We start from the raw sequence: 23,066 nt of genomic DNA, 5'->3' as shown, positions 1-23,066 counted from the left end.
CGAGTTAAGCCAGAAACGGGGKCTCTGGGAATCCTCGTGTTGCTCCGGCTGGTGGCTGTGCTCGGCTGGTGATCTCATCTGTTTTGCTGCATGCTGAAAATTGGGAGGAATCCAGGGCTGCTTCACAGCCAGTTTTCTGCTTAAGGGAGGTTTTGTTTTCTTTTGGTGCAACTGAATGACTATTGGGGCAAACTGGATCTGCTCGGAATTTCTGTATTGCTCTATGAGTAGGCAAGGGATTGCTAGGGGACTAAATATTAATTTTTGTTTAACCCATGGATTTTTGTCTTTTGTAATTCCCACAACTTCAAGCAATTTGATTGCTCAGCTGAAGACTAAACCAAATAGGAAGCAGCTCCTAGAATAAAGGAAAAACTTGCAATGATTTCCATTGGCTAAAAAATTATATCCTAATGGTGCTTCCCTCCAAGCTATTAGTGTTTGCACTTAATTYTAAAATGCTTCTAAGCATTTTACTAAATTTATTTTTCCTTTCTACTGAAGGAAAAATAACTTTCCCGCTGGCATAGGGACACCTTTTCCATAGGAGCGGCTGCGCTGGTTCATTGACTGTGTCGTGAATAATTCACGTGCTGCTCTTGCTCCGGCCGCCGAGATCACTGGTGGCCAGAGACATGCTTAAGGTTTCAGGCTTAGCTATTAATTACATATACGTTCTCGATAACATAAATATTAACTTCCGATTTATACAACCTTGATTTAAAAGCCCCCACACAAAATGAATGGACCAAAAAAAAAAAAAAAAAGCAATAGTGGATGTTGTGACAGTAGGATGGCTTTTGTTGGAATGAGATACTAAAGGCTGTTTAAATGTTGTTGGTTTTCCTCCTGCCAGCAAAATGATCAATCTTTCTGTTCCGGACACAATCGATGAAAGAGCAATTAACAAGAAGAAGCTCACACCGTTCATAATTCAGGTAGGATGCCCTTTTGTGCCTTTATTGCCATTCTTGTTGGCAATAGCAGCAGAATTAGCACGGTGGCTTCCAGAATTGCCACAGGGCCCTGGAAAGAAGCGAGCTTTGTATCTTGCAATTGGTCACCAAAGGCAGTTTTGCCCTGCACCTTTTTGGCAATCCTGGTGCTGTGGCTACAGCTCCAAGAGCTAGTGTTGGTGACGTGCATAAAATAGCCGAGGGACCGAGCACAGCTGATGTAGCTGCAATATCACCTGCAACACCGTGGTTTTTTCCAAGCACCGCAGTTATTGCATTGGGCTCCCTGGGAATAGCTTCCCGCTATGGTGGGTTGCTTTTGCACWGTTGCCCTCACGTGTGTGCATGCGTATAACTTAACACCCCTCCAGCCTTGTCGGTGCTGCTGGCCGTGACTTGGAGGCTGAAACCAGACACTGGAGGCTGAAATTAAACCTGCAGCCTCGCTCGGCTCTTATCGGCTCAGCCCGCCGCGCCGGCAGCACCATTAAAACGCCGGCGTGGGACGGCGCCGAYGGATGCGAGTCCCGGGGGCCCCTCACGCGTCCGTGTCTCCCACAGGAGAACCTGAACCTGGCGCTGAATTCGGCCTCGGCCATCGGCTGCCATGTTGTCAACATCGGCGCCGAGGACCTGCGGGAAGGGAAGCCCCACCTGGTGCTAGGGCTGCTCTGGCAGATCATTAAGATTGGCCTGTTTGCTGACATCGAGCTCAGCAGGAATGAAGGTAGGTGGATTTTATTTATTTATTAAATCCTAGTTGGGCATGCACATAACCCAGCTCCCTTGCTTCAGCTGTAAGCTGGTTTGGATGGCTGGGCTGTAGCAATATCTGCATTGTAGAACTGCAGAATGTAGAACGTAGCCCAAAACAAGGTGGTAAGTCAAGGTGCATCCAGGGTCAAGCTTTATGGCACAAATGAGTGTGTTTTTTGCAATACATCTGCTTGGGAAGAGGAAGGACACTCCTAGGTGTCCTTCAGCTCTGGATGTATAATGATGTTGACGGTAGTTGTGTTTGGCCGATGAATTTTTTTTTTTTTTTTTTTTTTTTTTTAAGCATCTGGTCAAAAGGCATGTTATTGCTTTTTACTCTTTGTTTTCATCAGAATTTCTTCAGTTAGTGTGGCTTGACGAGGGTGCTACGACTTGATTTCATCAGCCCCTTTCTTCTCCTTCCTGACCCTGTGCAGGCCTAGCCCTTGAGTAGGGACCATGACTGTGCTGTTGCCCCCAGGGCTTGGGCTCAGTTCACATGGTTTCGTTGAGATATGGGTGTCATTTCCAGAGCTGCTTGCATCATTTTCAGATCATAGGGAAGTGGACACCGCTCTCAACAGAGGAGGGCTCCATCTCTAGGAGTGCGGTTGCACTGATTTCTTTTTYCTTGCGACTGTTGGTGGAGCAGTGGAGTTCTAGCTTCACTGGGCAATGCAGCTCTTCCCCACCATGTATGCTTGGACCTGGGCAACGGCCTCCAAATTTGAAGCTTTTTGAACCGTTCAGAGTTCTGCTGTTCTTCACTGAGCTAACAAGAGCATGCAGTTGGATGGAGGATCTTCAGGGTCTTTTATTTTAACTTCCCTGTCATGACCATTTAATACTGGTCATGCTCAGACCTTCAAAGTCCATGGCAAGCGAAGTGCTCTGTAGCCCGAAAGGCACTTACCTTGGCTTAAACCCACCCAGATTATTTTGATTTAAAGTGGAGGCAAATGTGGTTGGTCCTGTCCCTTTTTCTCAATGAGATGTTAGTGCAGCTCTAGTCCTGTTGTGGAGGTTTGTGTCTTTTGAAAACTCCTTCCTTGTACTGATGGGTGACTTTTCTTCTAGCACTGGCTGCCTTACTTCGTGATGGTGAAAATCTGGAGGACCTTATGAAGCTGTCCCCAGAAGAGCTGCTCCTAAGATGGGCAAACTTCCACTTGGAAAACGCAGGCTGGCACAAAATCAATAACTTCAGTTCGGATATCAAGGTAGTGGGAGCTCTCCTGATCTTTTGTGGTCTATGGGGAAAGGCTGGCTTTTTCTGAGGAGGTCTTTGGGATTAATATCTGGAGGGGAGGGATGTACTGACCACAGCAGGTTACTCAGTCTCTCTGTGTGACCAGCGGTCAGAGGCGTGAGAAACAAGGGTTTTAGACTCCATTCAGGGTAAAGGACTGTTGGGGAAAAAAAAAATGATATTTGAGATGTGTGGGAAGCCCAGGGCTGTGTGCAACACACACCCAACCTGCTTCCAGCTTCACSAGCTACTTGCAGTGCTGCGGATAGCTGCTGGCTTGCCCGTGGGCTGCCAGTGTTCCCTGGGGTGCTGTGCAATGTTGGGAAGCAAAAGGATTTATAGCTGAAAATTTAATATATATCTATATGTATAGATTTATATATATCTTTGGCTTAACTATTTCTAACATCTTCTCTTTCTGTTTCCTTTGCTGCTGCCTGGATTTCTGCCATCGTGCTCTTTTCTTTCCATTGTCTCTCAAGCTTACTGATTTTGGTAATTCAGTGAAGGTACATAAGCCAATTGTGCACAGTGTCTTGCTTAAGAGGAGAGTGAATAGGATTGCTCTGGTGCTATTCAGTGCTGTTAGCAAGACCTGAGGGTTTTTTATATGTGTGTGTGTGTGTGTGTGTGTGTATATATATATATATTTTTCTTCTTTTAGGACTCTAGAGCTTATTTCCACCTTCTCAATCAAATTGCACCCAAGGGGCAGAAGGAAGGAGAGCCTCAGATTGACATTAACATGTCGGGTTTCAATGTGAGTATTTGGGCTGTCTTATCCCCATGCGATGCCGCTGCAAGCTGTGTGACCCTATAGGTGCCCCGTGGCCTCTAGATAACCTGGTATCCTGATTTCAAGGCCATACACAGTGTCAGTGGGTATGTGCACACCTTGGTATGCGCTGAACGAGTTTGTTGCAATTAACAACACGCAATTAACAACGTGGTTGGGAAATCTTTTGCATTTTGCTCTGTTTGGGAGCGTGTAGSACCTGTCCTTGGGGAACCATCCTATACACTTTGAAAGCACAATGTTAAGAAAACAAACAAACAAGCGCTTTTTTGGCAGAKGTAATGTTGCTGCAGGCCAGGAGCTTCCTTGCTCTCTGTCCTGATGGCTCTGTGTGCCCTGCAGGAGAAGGACGACTTGCGGAGGGCAGAGTACATGCTGCAGCAGGCCGACCGGCTGGGCTGCCGGCAGTTCGTCACGCCGGCCGACGTGGTCAGCGGCAACCCCAAGCTGAACCTGGCCTTCGTCGCCAACCTGTTCAACAAGTACCCAGCACTGACCAAGCCGGAAAACCAGGACATCGACTGGACTCTGCTGGAAGGTGATGGTTGGAGAACTAGCAAACGAGGGTATTGCAAGAGGTCCCGCTGGAGAGATGGCTGGTGTAGGAGGCTTTGGGGCTGATGTGGCTGTTCACCCACTGTCTGCAGTTGAGAAACGTGTCTGAGGGTCTGTTCAGCTTTCCCAACGCTTCTGTGGGCTGTGAGCTTGCAGGAGGTCCTTTTTCCTCTTGCAAACGTAAATGAGGGTCCCTGCGGCTCAGAGCAACCCGTCTCGCAAGGCGGAGAGCCCCGTGCAGCCCTCGGAGCTTTCGGGAAGTTCACGTTACCCGTTTTCTGCCCCTTAGGAGAGACGCGGGAAGAACGAACCTTCCGCAACTGGATGAACTCCCTTGGTGTGAATCCCCACGTAAATCACCTCTACGGGTAAGTGCTTCTCCCTGCRGAGACCAAGTGGCCTCTGACCGAGTGTCTCCTGCAGTGGCCGAGGGAAGAACTTGGGAAGTTTTTAGTAGGGAGAGAGCCAAAYTCATTGCACCTTCCCTGCAGCCCTTAGCTTAGGGGTTTGTGAGCCAGTGCAGGCACTGCAGCCTTGCAGCAATTGGCATTTAGCAATTGAAGGATGCGTTTGCATGACTTGGAGCAACTGAGCCTAGATTTCGTGTTGCCTAATTTTAGTGCCTAATGTTCAGCTGAGCCCTGCTATGTAGGAGGCAAAGCTCCCTGGATATGAAGTGACCCCCATGGTCAGTGGAGARGTGGCTACGTTTAGGATTTTGGGTGGCAGCCTTGTTCTTTGGCTCTGTTGTTGACTGCTGTGCTAAAATCTATGCTAGTTTAGCAGCCACCTATGTTAAACATGGAGCCCTTCTGCTCCAGAAGGTCCAAAGCCTTTTCAAAAAAGTTCTTTTTAAGGTCGTTGAAGTTGCAAAAGCAATAAAGAGTGGTAATTATCCATACAGCAGCAAAGTCAAAGTGCATGGACGTTTTGAAACGTTAAGGTTAATTGATGTTTTCCTTTTTAGTGATCTGCAAGATGCACTTGTAATACTGCAATTATATGAAAAGATTAAAGTTCCTGTTGATTGGAATAAGGTTAACAAGCCTCCRTACCCTAAGCTTGGTGCAAATATGAAAAAGGTAAGCACTTCAAGAGGCTTTAGAAGCCCTAAGTATGTGATATCTAGAAATTTCTAATTGAGACTTGCAGCTGAATATATCTGGGTGACTTTTTGTTTGTTCGAACTCTTTTCCTGTGCAGCTAGAAAACTGCAACTATGCTGTAGATTTGGGGAGACATCCAGCTAAATTCTCCCTGGTTGGCATTGGAGGACAGGATCTGAATGATGGAAACCCAACGCTGACGTTAGCCTTAGTCTGGCAATTGATGAGAAGGTGAGATCCATCTCCAACACGCAGCACTTGGGAAGGGAGTATGATGGTTGGGAAGATTTGCCCTGCTGCAATGGAACAGCGTTCTCAGGCTGCAAAACCTCCATCCTTGGGGTGGCTTTCTAATACCATTCCCATTGGAATGAGAGAGGAGAGAATGACTGAATGACAGATCATAATTGATACCCCTTTCTTTTATGTTGTTCTGAAAAATTATAATAGGCTGCATTTAAATATGTGCACACGTGTATGTTTATTATATACATACATACATATGGTGGTTCATTATTGCATGCTAGATAGGACTTTTTAAAGCTCTACCTAGTCTTGTTTCTCTCTTCTGCTTCTCAGGTACACGCTGAATGTGCTTGAGGACCTTGGTGATGGTCAAAAAGCAAACGATGACATTATAGTCAACTGGGTAAACAGGACCCTGAAAGAAGCTGGCAAGTCCACCTCCATCCAGAACTTCAAGGTGCAGGTTCCCCTCTTGCATTTGCAAGGAATGGGCCCCACACACGTCTGCTGCAGTTGCAGGACAGCAGGAGCACATGAGAAATGAGTGAAAACAGGACTGAATTCAGCCTGTGCTGGCAACAAAGTGGCTTCAAGCTACTACAGAAGAGATGTTTGGGACTCCCTGTGTTGGGGAATAGCAGTAGGGCTGGCCCAGCTGATGGGGAGAGCAGAGGGTGGATGACGAGGGTGGGTGACGGGGCTGTGCTGCCTGCAGGTGCAGGGGCTCGAGCTGGTGAGCCCTGGTGGGTGGGAAGTCCCTAGGGGTCTGGTCAGTGGGACAAACCTGCCAATTTGCTTTGCCTTTTCACAGTCCTTATTTCAAACTGCAGTAATGAGCTGGTAGTGCTGCTGAAGGAGAAGCAGCAGTTTAGTTTGCCTGTGGTCCAGCTGGGAATAATCCCTGGCAGCACTGCTTTGAAACAGGTCACTTAAGTCTTTATTGCACATTCCAGAGCAGGCAGATGAAGGTGAGAAGTGTGCTAAGGATTAGACATATCTTTACTTGTCTCCTCAAATATTTATGTATCTTTTCTTCTAGGACAAGACTATYAGCACGAGCTTGGCAGTTGTGGATTTAATTGATGCTATACAGCCTGGTTGTATCAACTATGACCTTGTAAAGACTGGTCATCTATCAGAAGATGACAAACAAAATAATGCTAAGTAAGTCTGCTAGCTTGAAAGCTGCGTTGCATCAAGAGCTTAACTTCTGTGCCCTGACTTTAAGCTGCAGGTGTTTTTATTGCATTACTGTGGCTTTCGATCTCTGTTAAGCCAATGCCTTTCAGACAGGCAGCACTTCTTGATATCCAATTCCTCTCCTTGTTGCGCTCTTCAGGCTGCAGAGAGCAATGCAGAAGAGCCCAAGAGGTTCTTAGGGATGATATTCTGCTTTTTGTCCTTCTGGCATATGAAGTGCTCAGCCATAGCTCAGGGTTTTGGAATCGAACCCTGGGCTGGGTTTGTCCATCTCTTGTCTCGCTGAATCATCACAGGCTTTTAAGTCTCAAGTCTGACTATTTAAACAGACCTTTGATATGTGTTTTCTGTGGTTGCACTCCAGTAGCAGAATAACAGCATTTTTTTGTTGCAGATAGCAGTATGTCTTGATTATTCCAAAAAAAGCAAACAGTGAAAAATGTAAATATTAGCTGACTAATCCCTGGTTACCCATGCTAACTATTAGCCCTAGCAAACATTAATTACAGTTATTAAGTGCTGATAAAATGAACTTGACATTCAAAGGTGAATTTGTGCTATTAAAGACACTTCCCTGTACTTGGGGAGAGAACATGGCAAAGGGTCAAAATACATTTTATAAAACAAATAGATTTGGTGTGATTGGACTATTGCACATACAGAATCCTTCTCTGAGCCTCAATAGAGAGTAGTGGGAATGGAAATTCTGTAGGAGAGAGGAGGAGCTGGTTTTTTATTTAGAAGTAGCATTCTACCAGTGCTGACACACTCATCTTTTCMTGGCAAACAGGTATGCTGTGTCCATGGCGAGGAGAATTGGTGCCAGAGTTTATGCCCTTCCAGAAGATCTCGTGGAAGTGAAACCCAAGATGGTCATGACYGTGTTTGCCTGCTTGATGGGCAGAGGAATGAAGCGAGTATAAAAGGGCTGATCCATGTACAAATAAAATAACAAAAAGCAACAAAAAAAACCCAACCTGCCACCCTGGGTGCATGAGTAGCAGATCAGCTGTGTCCACGTTGAAATGCTGTTGGCCTAGGAACTGCTGAAGTTCAAGGGACTTTGTTTTGCTTTGCGAAACAAACTCTTATCAAATTCTCAGGGAGAGGAGTTTTAACCAACTGACGTGCTCTTTTCCCAAAGGAACGTTTAACTTATCAAGAGCTCACAGAAATGCATTCATAACAGACCAGCATCTTGCAGTACTGCTCTGGAGCTGTTTTCACCTTGTTATTTCTCAGATGCTTGGTGCGTGATTTTTGTTTGTTTGTTTTCCCCTGAGGGGCCATAAGGTGGTTGGTATGAGTTGTAATGGAAACATCATCTTATTTCTGTCTGCAATCCAGTTTAATTTGTATCACATGGCTCAAGCATAGTCTAGGTTTGACCACTTCCTTACTTTTGCAAGCAAAGCTACAGTACACGTTGGGACCTGCAGGCCAGCTCATGATGTTAAATGAGAAGTGTGTATAATTTTGAAGATGGATCTTCTTATGGTATTCTCTGTACATGGTGCTTTTTTTTATAAACCTAACTATTTTGATTACAGATAAAGCATGGCATTTTTTTTCTCTTACTGCTTATATAAAGTATTTTTTTTAAGTTAGACTATATACAAGAATACCACCATCCTTGGACCTCTTGCAGTAACTCATGATATCATGTTGCTGATGGCACRGTTGCACCTGAGGGTGAAAGTGAATGCATTTTTGTATGCATCTTGGTTCAGTTGAGTGCACCTAGAAAATAATTTTTACAAAAAACTGCATGAAAACTATAACTTTTTTTATTTAAAATGCTGTTGGATATAAAACCATAATTCATTATGGGGAGGTTTTGTGTGGGGAAGAGACAAATGTTATAAGCAGCAGGGTTCAATAAACTGAACAGCAAATGTGGAGGAACATAAAAATATTTTTACAGATAAAAGGAAGCGTTGTCACCAAAGAAGGAAGATGCTGTATCCTTAGGAGTTAATATTATCTTGCTTTGGCAAGCTGTTTGCTATATTTTGAGATCATATTGCTATTCTGAGCTATTCAAAGTGATGTAATATGGTGGCAAAGCATTAGTTGAAATAAAAAGAACATTTAAATACAAGTTTTCCTCCTTATTTACATTGACTTAGCAATTACTGTCAGGTCGAAGCTCATTTGCTTTTGGCTGGACTTGGTTTGATCTTGATTTCTTTGCGCTAGGTGTGCTGAGCTGTGCAATCGCCTCGAGTTGTGGCGTGCTCGAGCAGTTGCACAAGCAGTCTGCAAAGGTGGCTATTAAAACGGGTGCTGCGGTGCAGTTATTCTCAGCTTATATTTCTGGCAGACTGGCTTTTATAAGCTCTTCCTGAAATCATTGCTGCTTATGCTGGTGTCTTCAAGTGTCTYGTGGGGTTGTGCACGGAGGGTGTCCCAGTTGCAGCAAAGGCTGGGAGCACAGGAGGGAAAAACTGCTGCTTGCACCGTGGGGCTGCAGTTCAGCCTCGTGCCTGGAAACCACAGGACCGTTGGGACAACTTACATGGGTTTGGTGTCATGCAAACAAACCTCAGCGAACTTCACTGCGTGGMTGGCCCTCTGTTCCTGCCCTGTCTGCAGCTACAGTCTACAGTGGTGATGATTTTGGCAGTGAAAACAAGTAGGTGTGTGTTGCCCAAGAGACAGGCTGCAGCTTGTCTGCTGCCAGGACTGGGATGAGCTTGCCGATGAACACATTGTGTGTTGCCCAACATGGTGCCAATAGTGAAGGAGGTGGAGCACTGCCTTCAGGTTCAATCACTTGAAACTTCTCACCCATTCTGAGTGAAATGCTTGGTGGAGATTGCAGGAACCAAGTGACCATATTCTCCATCCCATGCTCCAAATCATCCTACGGTGTTGCTGCTGTGAAGGAGCTCTGTTCTGATATTGAAGCTCTCGGTGTCCCTGAGCRTGTTGCATGGTTATATGGCTTAATAACCAAAGTAATTCATGTGGCMAGAAGTGGGAGGCACCTCTTTCCATGATCTTTTCCTCCAGGAGAAGCTGCAGTTGGGAACAGGAGCAGAAAACAGTTTCTGTTGAAGCAGGCCTTAGCTGGAAACGCTGGAGCTGCTGGCAAGTGTCACACATCTTCTCTTCCTTTCCTCTTGTTGGATATTTTGGGTAATTAAATGCAGTCACATTGGCACAGTCGTTGATGCTCTGGCTCAAGGGTGGTGTGGCAGGGAGGTATGCAGGCATCTTGTGACTGCTAGTGCAGTTATCTGTGGTGCAGGCATGAGGCTTGCTGCTGCTTGATGTGCTGCTACCGCGAGTGTGCTGTGGTGCAGCTCGTAAAGTGGAAACTGCTGTTGCATGAGAGCCATAGTTTGGCTATCTGAGGCCAGAGAGCCTCTTGACCCAGGATCTGGTGAGAAACATAGCTTGACCCCAATATGTGTAGAGTTTCTCCAAAGCCTCGAGGTACTGGTGGCCTGCCTGCTACAGGGGAATGAGAATTGCTCTTGCTGCTTGCAATTTTCCTCATGTTCCATGCATAGGGATGCTCTCCAGCCCATGGCGAATTTCAAAGCTCTGCTAGGGCTGGTCTTTTCCGYGCAATCCTAGCGGTTAGTCTGGAATTTGGTGCCATCCAGGGGCAAATGCTGGGTATTGCAAKGAGCAGTGCCCAGGACCGAGCATGGATCATAGGCCATGGGATTTGTGTGATCTGCTCAACATCTGGAAGGGCTGGGAGGAGATTGTGTTATGGAGATGTGGGAATTGCAAATACTGGAGGGCCTCAGTGCTCTGGGAACTACAACACTGGGACGAGGCAGTAAGGAGGTACAACTGCTTARAAAAACTTTACCTTTGCCCTCTAAATAGGTGGAAGTTGTTACCCTTGACAATTGCTGAATAAGAAAAGCAGTGTAATTCTTGTGAATTTAAGTGAGTGTATTTAAGAAATACACTCCACTGTTGTCCAGCCAGGTCCTGTGGGATTGTCCCAGTGCTTCCTGAGACCCCCACCTCAGCAGAAAATGTATTTTGGGACAGGGCAGATGTTCATTAACATCTTTTGATACCCTGGTGCTGTCATAGCGTGGCCATCCYGGTGCCACTCCTGCCCACCAAGCCCCATGCCAGAGCAGCCAGCGCTGCAGGTAGCAGCCCAACTGGGTGCCCGCATGGCCCTGGGGCCCCACCGACCACCCCACACTCGTCCTCGGTGGCCGCTTTCGGTGGCAGGGGGCAGTTGGCGAAGTCGTCTGCATGGAGGAGGSCGGCTGGTGGGAAGGTGCAGGGCAGGCCCTCCACGGAGCCCGCGGGGCGCCGCAAGGCCCAGAAGAGGCGGCAGTCGCAGCGCCAGGGGTTGTGGGACAAGAAGAGGTGCTTCAAGCGCGGCAGCTTGGCCAAGAGGCCGGCGGGGAGGGAGCTGAGSTGGTTCTTGCTGAGGTGGAGCAAGTGCAGCTTGGTGGAGCGGGTGAAGGCCGAGCGGGCCAGGGAGGAGAGCTGGTTGTTGTTGAGGTAGAGGCTCCTCAGGTTGGGCAGCTGTCCCAAGGTGCAGCCGATGCCCGTGAGCCTGTTGGCTTCCAGGTGCAGGGTTCTGAGCTGGATCAAGCTGTCAAAAAGCCGATTAGGCAAATGGGCGATGTGGTTGTGGCCTAAATTTAACACTCCTAGCCGGAGGAGCTTGGCAAAGGCGCCCGCCTGGATGGTCCAGATGCGATTCCTCCTCAGGTTGAGCTCCTGCAGGGCACCCAGGTCCCGCAGGGACTCTCGTCCCACCGCTTCGATGTGGTTTCCCTCCAGCGACAGCGTGGCGAGGTTGGAGAGGTTCCCGAAGGCCTGCGGGACATAGCGCATGTTGTTGGAGGCCAAGTTGAGCTTTTCCAGGGAGGGCAGGTGGGAGAAGAGCAGCGGGTGGATTTCAAAGATGTTGCAGCGGGACAGGTCGAGGCTGGTGAGGTTTCGCAGCCCGCGGAAGGCATTGGGGTGCAGGGAGGTGAGGCGCGTGTTGCCGCCGAGGTGCAGCTCCCGCAGCTGCCCCAGAGCCAGGAAGGTTCCCGGTGCCAGGAACGTCAGGCTGTTCCCGTCTAGCCAGAGGCGGTGGAGGGAGGTCAGGTTCCCGAAGGCGTTGGGGCTCAGCATCCGCAGGTAGTTGTGCGAGAGGTTCAGGGAGACGGTGGAGGCAGCTAGCTCTGCGGGCAGGGCGCTGAGCCCGGCTCTGCTGCAGCGCGTCACCGTCTCGGGCRCGCATTTGCACGCGCGTGGGCACGGAGTGGAGACGTTGGCGCTCGGTGCAGCCTTTGCTGCACAGAAAAACACCAACATGGCAAGGAGGAACATGACCAGCCACGAGCCAGAGCCCACATCTAATGCTTGGGAGGCACTAGAGGAGGAGGCAAAAAAACAAAACGAGCTCCTACCTTTTGGGTAGGTGAGCCGTGAGCGTAGCAAGGAGAGCTGGGCTGTTTTTGACACACGGAGGGTCGGTTTAGCTGGTTGCATCCGCCGCAGACYGAGGAGGATAAAGCCTTTAGGCGGATAAGAGCTGATTAAGCACCGCTGTGCTGTAAAGAGCATTGCTKGGAGACGGGCAGGATCTCAGCTCCATGTGCGGAGTTCCAGCCCAAAGCACAAACTTTGAGTTTGTGAGCTTTAAATGCAGGATCTGTCCGTGGGCAGCTCTCCCAGGCCAGGCTCTCTGTCTCCTTTGGAAATRTCTTAGGATGCAGGCAAAGCAGGTGCTCCCTTCCCTAGGGCAGTAATGGAGCACATGAGAGCACTGGGGCCATGCTGGCCTCAGGTTGATGGTGCCATCAAACCGCTGGACCCCTGTATGTTTTTCATCCCATATCCAGAGCATAAAGGAAATTATCCATTTTCATTTACAAGACCCTATGCATATTCACTCTTCTCATGTAGGTATTGCCTTCTGGAAAGAAGCAAGTGACTCAATCTATGAGAGAACATTGCTGAGTYCTCCTCAGATTCCCATGCTCTCCTTGCTCCTTCACTGTATTAATCCTGCAGGAGATATGATGAGCCTCTGGGCTCATTAACGTACCTGGCAACCAGGGACTGGTGGTCAGCACTCTGATTATTTGCTTATGGCTCCAAGAGAAGTAGACCTGGGCCTTGCAGACCATGTGCCATGAGAGTAACCGCTGACACAATTATGGCTCTTGCTTTCTCAATCTCTCCTTCAATGTTTTGTTTTTGCCCTTCTTTTTCATGTTGGAGATCTCTAATTTTTGATATGTCTAGAGTACCTTCTTTCAGCCCTCGCTTTCCTTCMAGGCATTTCCATGCTTTTGATTTCTTGTACCGCCTCAATATTTTTCTTTTGATGTTTTCCAAATTTGGATTTCCTCTCCCTGTTGCATCTTACCATGGTGCTACGCTGTCTGCCAGTTCTGCCAACATGCCCTGCACCCAAAGGGAAGTAAGAATTAGGTGAGTTTACTTGCAAATCCTTTTTTTTTTTCTCTGCAAAAGCAACTTAGGTTTTCCTGTGCCATTAGATCACTGCATTGGCCTCAACTAGTTCTGTTTTCCTCTTCATTTTTTTTCAAGCAATGACCCCCTGAAGAACAGCTTCTCCTTGGAAGCTTGGCTGGGACCACAGTGTTGTGTAACAAGGATCATCCTCCAGCTGTAAACAACATCATTTATTTAGCTAGACAGGCTTTGCCGCAAGCAAGCTAGGCCCCAAGCTCGGCTTTTCACCCCGAGAGCAGCAGTGTTGTGGCTTTGGCAGGAGGCAAACTGGTGACTGGTGGCTTGTGTCCTGGGGGAGGGTRCAGGTTGGGCCACTAAGAAGTCTGGTCTCTGCTCCCACCTTGAATGGGAAGGTTATCCCAGGATTGCCGTGTTGGAGCAGCCTTTTCCATGACTGGTATCTCCACAGCCTCCTGCTGTGGCTGAGCAGAGGACACCAGCTCTTCCCATCGTTGCTCCCGTGTCCCTGCGCAACAGCCTCGTCTCCAGTCCCTGCAGGGATGAGTGAGCTGCTCCGCATCCCCCATCAGCAACAGTCTGTCTCTCTTTGAGCTAAACCTCCATAGCTCAGGCTGAAGAAGATGRATTGCTTGTTCCCTTGTCATTTTTATACAAAGCACGCTTTATTTAGAGCCATAAATCCAGCAGCGTTGCCATGTTTCAGCCCAATTCTGTCACTAATTCTGCTCGGTTTGCAGCTGGTTTCACCCTAGAGACCTCCAGAGACCAAAAGCCTGCAGTTCTCAGATCTTCTTGTTGCCAGATATTGCTCAACAGCCCTAAAACGCAGCGGTGCAGCACGAACGCGCAGCTGCTCAGTGTCCCCTTGGTTCAGYATATCCAGTAGGCCCAAGAGCCTGGAAGCACCAAACTGGTTGGATTTTTACAGCTTCTTGTAGGCTTGGCAAGTCCAGCTGCTCCCTGGAGCATGGTCCCGTGGTGCGCAAGAAAGGAAACGCTTCATGAAAGCTGAATGTGATTCATGTTGTGCATCAAAAGCAGGCTTYGAGCACTGGAAATCCTGTTCATCCAGTGCAGGAAAAGCCCCGATGCCTGCTGGTTTTCCACTGGGATCAAGCCGAGTGCCACAGAGGTCAGAGGCGCTGGGTGCAGAACACTTCCCAAGTCACTTTATGCACTTGTTTCCCTTACCGCTTTTAGTAACTTGTAAAATGCTTAAGGCCAATTATTTGAACAAGCAATGTTGTGGCGGATAATCACGGTCTTGGCAGTGCTGTCAGCTTGGCAAAAACAACTCATAAAGTAAATGCCTCGGAAAAGCTCTGCTCTGCGCTCTGTGCCGATGGGACGTCCCTGTTTCCTCTGCGCTGCCTCTGCCGTGCTCTGCACCCGGGGGTGGAAAACCAGTGATCCCCCATAGCTGCTTCCAGCTGAAGTCATGGATCCAGGAAAGAAGATAAAATAGCAATCAATAGCAACAGTTCTGTTTCCTGGTTGAAGCATTTGGTTGGCAGAGAGACCCACTATCAAAACTGATGTTGCACAGAGGRCTGTGAAGACCCTAGTGCACCAAGGTAAGCATTGTAGATGCTTTGGGCACTAGCGCTCCATTGGGAGAATAAAAGACATGCATAAAATCCCTCTCCAAATTTGTGCATYCCAGAAAGCCCCACCTCCTCACAGTTTAACACCAATCAAGTCTTTTTGCAGAGAAAACTCCCCGCTTTGGTAACTCTCCAAGCAGAGCAACTGTGAGGAGCCTGAGGACTCTTCTTCTGTGTAACATCTGCCCTGTGCTGAACCCTGATGCAGCAAACGCAGGGGGGATTTATTTGGTTTAGGAGTTGGGCCCTGGAAATGGGATGAACCAGGGAAAGAGCATGGTGACAGCATCATGTGGCATGAGGAGGCTCATGCATGGACAGCTTGGGCATCCGTATTGGCTTCTCTTTCCCAGCCATTTCCCRTGCTGACAGCACACCGATGGAAGTAGGAGGGGGAAAATACCTGCACGTGGCTAACTGGAGCTTTGGAGTGTAAAGGTGGGATGATATAGGGAATTGGCTCTACAGCCTGTCAGGGAGAAGGAGAGCAGCCCAAGGTGCGACCCTGTTGTCCTACTGACCAGGGCACATCTCTTTCCTGCCAGGAGACACAGAGCCAGCACGAGGATCTGAGCAGCTCTTGAGGCGCTGCTAGAGCAGAGTAGCTACCGCAAGCATCTGTAAGGATCAGAAGTGCATCTGGAAGGGAAAACATCGAATCTAAACAACAATTTGGGTTTGTTATCATGGCAAAATAAACATTCTCATGCTCTTGACTCTTTTCCCTGCTTAGGGAGTGTCCTGGGCATTTGATGAAGGATGGAGCAGTATCCTTGCTGCAGGCATTTGTGCGCAAAGCCAGTAGCAAGAGCTCCTGTCTGAGCAGGSCTCGTTGCACCCTCTTAATACAAAGTTGGAGGTTGAGAACTACTGCCTTGGGCTGCATGGAGAGCCCAGGGGTGCTGGCTGCCACGGGATGTGTTTAAGGCTAGCTTAGGGTCACAGAGCCCAGCAGCAAGAACAGGCACAGGGTCTTATTTGCACCAGCACTTGTTCCGCAGCAGCCCCTTGGGCAGCACAGCTCAGCCCAAGGGGAGGAGGAGGAAGAGGAGGAGGAGGCAGGCTGCGGCCGGGGCAGCAGATGGGAAAGCTCAGCTGTGCAAGCGGGCTGTCAGCATGGGAGAGCATGGGCTCGCCGAGCTGCCGGCTTTAACCGTGCGCTCCCCTGGTGCAGCCCCAGAGCCCACAGATATTTGAGTGAATTTCCTCYTTCTTTCTGGTTGTCTCGTTCCTCTCTCCTGATTTACTGCATGTGCTCACGTGGCCTGGGAAAGGGGGGCTCTCAAACTGCTTGGCTTCCAACAGGAAAAGACGCTGGCAGGCGTTCACATTTCAGCCCTCGAGTTATGTAGGATAAAGTCTCTCAGCGGGAARATGGAGCGTGCGAGTGAGCTGGGGGTGATGCTCACTAGAAGGAAAGCAGAGAAAAGGCGCGTGTAATTCCAGAACTCTGGCCGGGGGCAGGTGAGGTTTTAAAGGTACGTTTCCTATCTGCTTTGCTTTGTGATAAAATGACTTGTGTGGCTGTCTGAGCATCTCTCGGAAACAGCTCCAAAGCTAACGCATTCGTTATTCCTGTGCAGAGGAAAGGAAAAGTTCTTGAGAATATAGCGATCATTAAATATGGYATGGTCCCTATATTTAAAAACAAATACCTAAGGCTTTGCAATTATTTCTAAAATTTCAGCATCTATGGTTAAAGTGAGGGGTTCAAGGCATAAGAGTTGARGCAGAAAGGAGAATTCAGACACCCCTGTGAGTCCCTTCCTATCTCCCCAAATAACCCTTCCTTTGGTTTGAGATCTGTCTAATCACAGGAGGGCTTAGGATCCAGTCTGTGGGACTTGAAACACAGGCAGGAACGTGCGTTCATATTCTCCCCTTGATTTTTCTTTGTGTTGAGACTAATTAATATTTAGTTGTTTCAGACTATTCACAGCTGTGTAGGGGGTACTTTGCATGGAGTGCATGGTAAACGATGGTACACTAAACTGTTAATACAGAAAAATACTTTCGAAATGATCAGTTGCCCTCTGTCAAATGAGGGAATGTTCCTCAACGTTTCTGTCTTTACTTGGTCAAAATTCCTGCTGTTTTACAGCTCCATGAGAATGCTTATAAGACAGACTGGTGCCATAAGGACTTGATTAAGAGGGAATTGCCTTTCTATTGTTCACAATGAAATATTTGGATATGCTGTCTCTTTTATTGGCTATAAAGTCTGCAAGTTTGAAAGAAGTCTGGAAGCTCAGCTTAGAGCGCAGACTTAAGAGAGATGGAACAAGGGCTGACCGAGGACCGTTTTATTTGTGCCATTAGGCTGCTGCATTTTCTCATATTAAAGCCCAGTCCTGATCTTTCCAAGTCGATGACAACTACTACTGGTAAAACCAGCCCTTGCAAGGCTGAGGCAGTTGGGCATTTGTTGCTTATATCTACATCGGAAAAAAAGTTTTGCTCTTATGATTAAAATACATAAAGGGGACAGGAGATGCAGGTGGCTTTGCGAAGAAATTGGTCCATGTGTTCTGCAAGGACTGTTCAGTGTCTCTGTGTCCAGCCCCGTGAATTAAAGAAGTCAAAGCTTGCCTTCCTAATAGCCGTATTAAAAGGTTATGTTGGTGCCTGTGAAGTGCCAGGAGATTCGTGGGTGTGAAGTGCTTGATCTCTGCTGGCAAGTGCTGCCTCTGCTTTATTTTGACCCCAAAGGGCGCTGGAAATAGGCTGAGAGAGCTGAGGAAAAGCATTGCACGGAGCCCAGGTGTTGCCTTTGGGTCTCAGCAGCCCCTTGAAGAATCTGCCCTTCTTGGATCGATAATCTTTCTGCTCTGCTGCCCGCAGAAATTACTGCCTAATCGCAGCTAAAACCCAGCTGCTCCCTTCCCTGCCAGGCTAATTAAAACCTGCCATGACCTCCCTCGGGCTAGAGGTGTCCTGCCAGTAGGACGGAGGGACGCGGTCCTGCGTGAGCGTCCGCTATTTGTAGCCCCCAGCTCACCGGCGTCATTTTAAGTGACTTGATTGCATTGTGCCTGTGCAAGGCCAGGCCTAAGACGCTGTCTGCGTGSATCTCTAACACGTGGGTTTGTGCTCCACAGGTGGGACACGATGGAAGAGCGCTGCTAGGACGGGAATTCCCAGYGGGACGTTTCTTGCCACCACTGCCACCATGCACAGCAACCTCTCCCTGGTCCTCAGCACTGGGGAGACCCTCCAGGTCCTCCACGCAGCGTTGACCAACACATCGGGCGCCCTACACGTGCCACCTCCCTGCCCGCTCACCTCCTCCACCTACCAATTCTCGTTAATCCCGGCGCTCTTCTCCGTCGTTTTTGTCCTGGGGTTGGTTGGCAACAGCGTGGTCGTGGTGGTCCTCTGCCGTCAGAGCGGCCCCAAAACGGTTGCAAATATCTACATTTTCAACCTGGCCCTGGCGGATTTGCTGTGCCTTGTTACCCTGCCCTTCTGGGCTACCTACTACGCACACGGATACAACTGGCTCTTCGGATCTCTCATGTGCAAGATCTCCAGCTCCATCCTGTGCCTCAACATGTTTGCGAGTATATTTTTCATCACCTGCATGAGTTTGGACCGGTACCATGCTATTGTCCACCCTATTCGCTCCCAACGGAGAACTGTGCAGCAGGCGCACGTCATAGCGCTGGCGGTGTGGAGCCTGGCCTGTTTCTCCTCCCTCCCCACTTTTTATTTCCGTGACACGCACTACATTAAAAGCTTGGGGGTAAATGCTTGCATCATGGCCTTTCCTCATGAGAGTTATGCCAAATGGTCTGTGGGAACAGCCTTCCTGAAGAACACACTGGGTTTCTTCATCCCCTTGACGGTGATCACCACGTGCTACCTCTGGATCAGGAGGCACTTGCTGAAAGCACAGGAGTTTGGGAAAAACAAGCAGAAAAGAGACAAAGTCTTGAAGCTGGTGGCTGCTGTTGTTGTGGCCTTCTTGTTTTGCTGGCTCCCCTTCCATGTTTTAACGTTTTTGGATGCGCTGGCTCATATGAGCGTCATTAGGGACTGTGCCGTGATGGGCGTCATTGACGCGGCGCTGCCCTTCGGCATCTGCCTGGCATTTGCCAACAGCTGCATCAACCCCTTGCTGTACTGCTTTATTGGGAACCAGTTCCAGGAGAAGCTCCATCACTTGTTCAAAAGCCGCGTTTATCAGTTCAACAGCCGTCAGGAGAGCTCCTCTGGGCGCAAAGGGAGCTGCTTCAGGGATGCTGAGGCCCCGGAGGGCAGCGCAGAGGGGCCGGGACCTGTGCTATAGGCACTGGACATGGCATGGGGCTTCTTCTCTTCATTTTGTACTCGCCAGATGTTTTTGTTATATGTGGGAATTTACTCTTTCCCCAACGGGCACCAAAGTTTTACATAAAGGGAGGTTTAAGGGTATCAATGGTTTTTAAATATCAGCTCCCGTGTGCCTGAGATTGTGTGACTGCTTAATGCAGCTCAAGAAGACAAAGTTTATGTACATCTATAGCTCAAGAAGACCAAGTTTATGTACATCTATACATACGTATATACATTTTTGGAATTATATGGCTATAAATAGCACACATTAATTACATCAGACCTATGTTCTGCTTGCCGGGCTCTGGGAAGATCCTGGGAAGGTCGAGACATGGGTCTGCAAGGTGTTGGAGATGAGAGAGTGCTGATGATGGAGAGTACTACTGGATACTTCCTGTGATTTTATACCTTTTCCTGAGTGTGTAGCAGGTTCCTGGCTAGTTTCCTTTGCTTTGAGCCAGTGTGGTCCCTTTTGGCAGAGATGCTCTGGGAAGGAAGCCTGCAAAGCCCCACGGCAGCCCATATACACATGGCCCAGAAGCCTTGAGTAGAAGAACTTGCTGGTTGTTAGGTTTTGGAGATCCATTACTATTGCAAAGTCCCTTGGCCTCATGGGCTAAAAGAGGGACCCTTTAACCCCTTGCTTGGCACCTCCTGGAGTGACCGAAAGGCTGTTGCCTTCAGGCTTCCTGGTGTGTTGCCCTTGAGCCTTGCCTGGAGATTCCTGGATCTGCAGGTTGGAAACGACACCCTGCTGAGGAGTATCCCATGAAAAATTGGTGCAGAACAGGGCAGAATGGGGACTTGTCCCAGAGTAAACCCTGGCTCCAACCCAGTCTGGGAGGCCTGGAAAGCCGGAGCCTAGCTGGAGCGATGCCTATCCCAGAAAGCTGCAGAGGCGCCAACACATCCCTCGTGGTATGTTTGTGTTGAAAATGCTCCGACGGGCACTAACGGTGTCTGCAGCRTCGGATTATTTCTGGAAAGGCGAATTCTTAATTGCTTAGCAATGAGCATAACAACGCAGGCAGGCTGCAGCAAAACAAATAATCTTATTAAGAAAATTGCCAGGTACTCAAAGTGGTGGGGTTAGGGGAGGGATGAGCCGAGCCCTGGTGCCTTCTGTTGCCATACAGATTAGGGCAGGAATGAGCACAATTGTGCCATTAATTKGCACATGCAAAGGCTGAAAGCAGCAGCTGAATTCCATGTGTAGCATTACCTGGCCCTTCTGCTGCCCGTGCTTCAGTGTATCTGTTCGGGGCATAAGCACAAACGGGATATTTTCCCTAGATTATGCTGGACTTGCTCAGAAAGAACCTTTTTCTTTTCTTTTTATCCCCACAAATATCATGCTTTCTTCCTGATGGACAACCTTGCATAGTAGGGAAGTATCATGGGAAAGGGAAATGCAGCTCCAATTGCATTTACATCTGTAAGCAACTAAAGGAAACAGAGGAGAAAATCTTTTGGATGGGAGGGCAGCGATGTGGGATGTCCTGCTGCGCCTGTGGGAGGGTAAAGATTCCCCAGCAGCTCTCCCTGTTATCTTCTTGGAAAGAAGGAGACAAAAAATATATACTAAAAGGGGGGCAAAACCAAGAGGGGAGGAGAATTCCTTCCTCAGAAATGCAATTTCACAAGGAATTCGTCCAGAAGATCCGTTCTGCAAGAGTGAAAAATCCATCTGCCAACAAGTGACGCACGTCATTTTTCCTCTTTTTGTCACTGTGGTTGGATGAGGTTCTCCAGCAGCAAMAGGGTTTTGGAGCCCCATACCATTTCTGGGCTTGGCAGCAAGAGGTCCTGAAAAATAAAAATATAATACTTGTATTATAATAGCAAAATTACTTTATTTAAAAATATTATATTATTTTAAAAATACTACCTGTATTTAAATAAATACCTGAGCTGCTAGCCCAGAGATTCCCACAAGAGTGTGGTGTGTCCCTGTCATCCTTTTGCTGCAAATCCTATTTGCAGCTTCCTGCCCCAGCTGTCTTTGATTCCTATCAGCTTTAATGAACTGCAGAAGCAGCCTGGATCTGAACTGAGCATCCTGTGTGTGACCCYGGGCTGGCTTTAGTATATGACCTCAGGATATGGAGCAGCGAGTTGCTGGKTTTTATTAGTACGAAGTAGTGCTGGGTGGTGAGCTCAACGCCTTGTTTATGTAAGATATACAATAAGAAATGTTTGGTACAGCGTGTTCTCCCGGAGAAGTCAACAGAGCCTGAGCCTGTCCTGGTGCCAGCTCAGGCAATGTCCCATTGCTCAGGACAGCTTCTGGGCAGAGATAGCCCCTTGCCACCCCACAGCCCATGGTCCTGGGGTTTGTGGATGTGGATAAGGAGTGGCTGGTTGCTTTGGGAGGCCTCCTGGGAAGGGTYTGTGAGGCTCCTATGGCTTTGTTTGGTGGGATGTCTTCTTTGCAAGGTCCCAAGGGTTGCTGTGTTCAGTGTCGTGTCTTTGCTCCTGGTGCAGTGGTCGCCTTGCTTTTTGGGGGTATGTCTGATGAGATACCTTTCTGACAGCCAACGCCCCATGCTAGAATATGAGAAGGAAAGAAAAAAGGAAGAGTTAAACCTGAGATTTGCTTATGGAGAAGCTGGGCTTTCTGAGGGAGGTTTAAGGTGAAAAACTGACTGACTGTTGGATGCTTGGCTTATAGGAGGAAGCTCCTGTCTTCAGTGAATTCCCTACACTGCTGTCCCTGTGTCCACGCTCTAAATATCAGTATTTACGTCTATGAAAGCATGCAGATGCTTGCAGGGCTCTTCCAGCTTCAAGAAACCTTCCTGGCTCTGCCACTGGGAGCCGAGTGGGAGCTGGGAGACCACAGGCAACATGTACCAGGGCTGCTGCAGCCCAGCCCTGCTGAAATCGAGCCACGAYGTGGCTAAAATGTTCCTGGCCTTGGAGCGGAGTGGCCTGGAATGGAGCAGGAGGCAGCCCCTCGGAGCTGCCCGTTCCCAGCGCTTGCTTTCCATTTCCCCTTCATCCGAGCACAGATYCGTGTTCAAAGCTCTGCGTAGGGCTCTGCTGATTTCCTAAACATTTCTCAGGGACAAACCAGGTTAAGATAGAAGTGGATGAAGGTCATGAGTGACTTCCGTGCTGTGGGATACATCTGAATTCACAAGGCTCACTCTCCCATGCTGACAACCAGCAGCTCTCCAGTTTATGCAAAGGAAAATTTGCAGAGCAACTCTAAGGCAAGCCAAGATCCAACGTGAGTTTGAGTTTCAAGAACTGTAAGTTCAACTACTTCATTATTTTTACAAGAATTTAGCCATTCAACAACAAGAACCAATCTGATGAGCTGCAAATGTGGCTTATCCAGCACAGATGCCAAGTCAGCTTGACAGAGAGCTGAAAGGGAGCACAGGATGTGGCTGCCTCTGGAAGTCACCTCGCTTGCCAAATGTTGAGAAGCTTTCTTGCAGCAAGGAGAAACGGGATAATCACTAAATGCATTAGACCCAGATTTATTGCGGATGTAAGCTGCAAATTGTTGAATAACGTGTGGAAGAGCTTGTGTAGACTTACAGCAATGAAATGGAAAGATGTCAAAACCGTATAATATATCCTCCAGGAAGGAAAAGCTGTCTAGTATTACTGGTGTTTGTGCTTTGACTGTTCTCTCTGCGTTCCCCAGAGATGCCTCCAAAGCTCTGCTCTGCAGCGATGTGCCCATGCAGTATGAGCTTCGTCACGTAGGAAGCTCGTGTGCGAGGTCCACAGCTGTGTCGTGATGGAGCAAAAAATATAGCGGCTACTGCCGTCTCTTGATATATTGAGGCACTTCTCTGCACTCGGAAAGCCGCTGGAATTCTGTTGCTTCCCAAAATCTTTCTT

At 48.4% G+C, this 23,066-nt stretch overlaps 3 protein-coding genes across 4 annotated transcripts in view; 2 read left to right on the top strand and 1 right to left on the bottom strand.

Moving 5' to 3' along the window:
• The window catches only part of PLS3 (plastin 3), a 35,100-nt gene extending 26,274 nt beyond the window's left edge, over positions 1-8,826 (top strand). Inside the window, exons 6-17 of one of the 2 annotated variants that reach the window (XM_026040896.1) lie at positions 857-938; positions 1,518-1,683; positions 2,790-2,932; positions 3,444-3,470; positions 3,626-3,721; positions 4,100-4,295; positions 4,602-4,680; positions 5,280-5,394; positions 5,516-5,649; positions 5,998-6,121; positions 6,704-6,828; positions 7,655-8,826. In XM_026040896.1, the coding sequence (XP_025896681.1) occupies positions 857-938; positions 1,518-1,683; positions 2,790-2,932; positions 3,444-3,470; positions 3,626-3,721; positions 4,100-4,295; positions 4,602-4,680; positions 5,280-5,394; positions 5,516-5,649; positions 5,998-6,121; positions 6,704-6,828; positions 7,655-7,787 (1,420 nt within the window). In that variant the 3' untranslated portion in view covers positions 7,788-8,826. The remainder of the gene's footprint in view (positions 1-856; positions 939-1,517; positions 1,684-2,789; positions 2,933-3,443; positions 3,471-3,625; positions 3,722-4,099; positions 4,296-4,601; positions 4,681-5,279; positions 5,395-5,515; positions 5,650-5,997; positions 6,122-6,703; positions 6,829-7,654) is intronic. The other variant, XM_026040897.1, reaches the window with a different exon arrangement.
• Positions 8,827-10,920: 2,094 nt separating this feature from the next.
• Positions 10,921-12,174, bottom strand: LOC112948655 (nyctalopin-like). The gene has a single exon (XM_026040915.1). It carries the CDS (start codon positions 12,172-12,174, stop codon positions 10,921-10,923), a length of 1,254 nt encoding a protein of 417 aa, XP_025896700.1.
• Positions 12,175-18,063: 5,889 nt separating this feature from the next.
• Positions 18,064-19,182, top strand: AGTR2 (angiotensin II receptor type 2). Its single transcript, XM_026040914.1, has one exon. It carries the CDS (start codon positions 18,064-18,066, stop codon positions 19,180-19,182), a length of 1,119 nt encoding a protein of 372 aa, XP_025896699.1.
• The last annotated feature ends 3,884 nt before the right edge of the window (positions 19,183-23,066 follow it).

The sequence above is a fragment of the Nothoprocta perdicaria genome, unplaced genomic scaffold (genome assembly GCF_003342845.1).
Source record: "Nothoprocta perdicaria isolate Ctin4 unplaced genomic scaffold, notPer1 scaffold_270, whole genome shotgun sequence".
Classification (NCBI taxonomy): domain Eukaryota; kingdom Metazoa; phylum Chordata; class Aves; order Tinamiformes; family Tinamidae; genus Nothoprocta; species Nothoprocta perdicaria.
The sequence above is the reverse complement of the archived record's forward strand: the minus strand, read 5'-3'. Positions and strand labels throughout refer to the sequence as shown.

What these genes read in the sequence shown, in the direction of transcription:
- AGTR2 (XM_026040914.1), top strand. Translation starts at nt 18,064, where the DNA reads ATGCACAGCAACCTCTCCCTGGTCCTCAGCACTGGGGAGACCCTCCAG.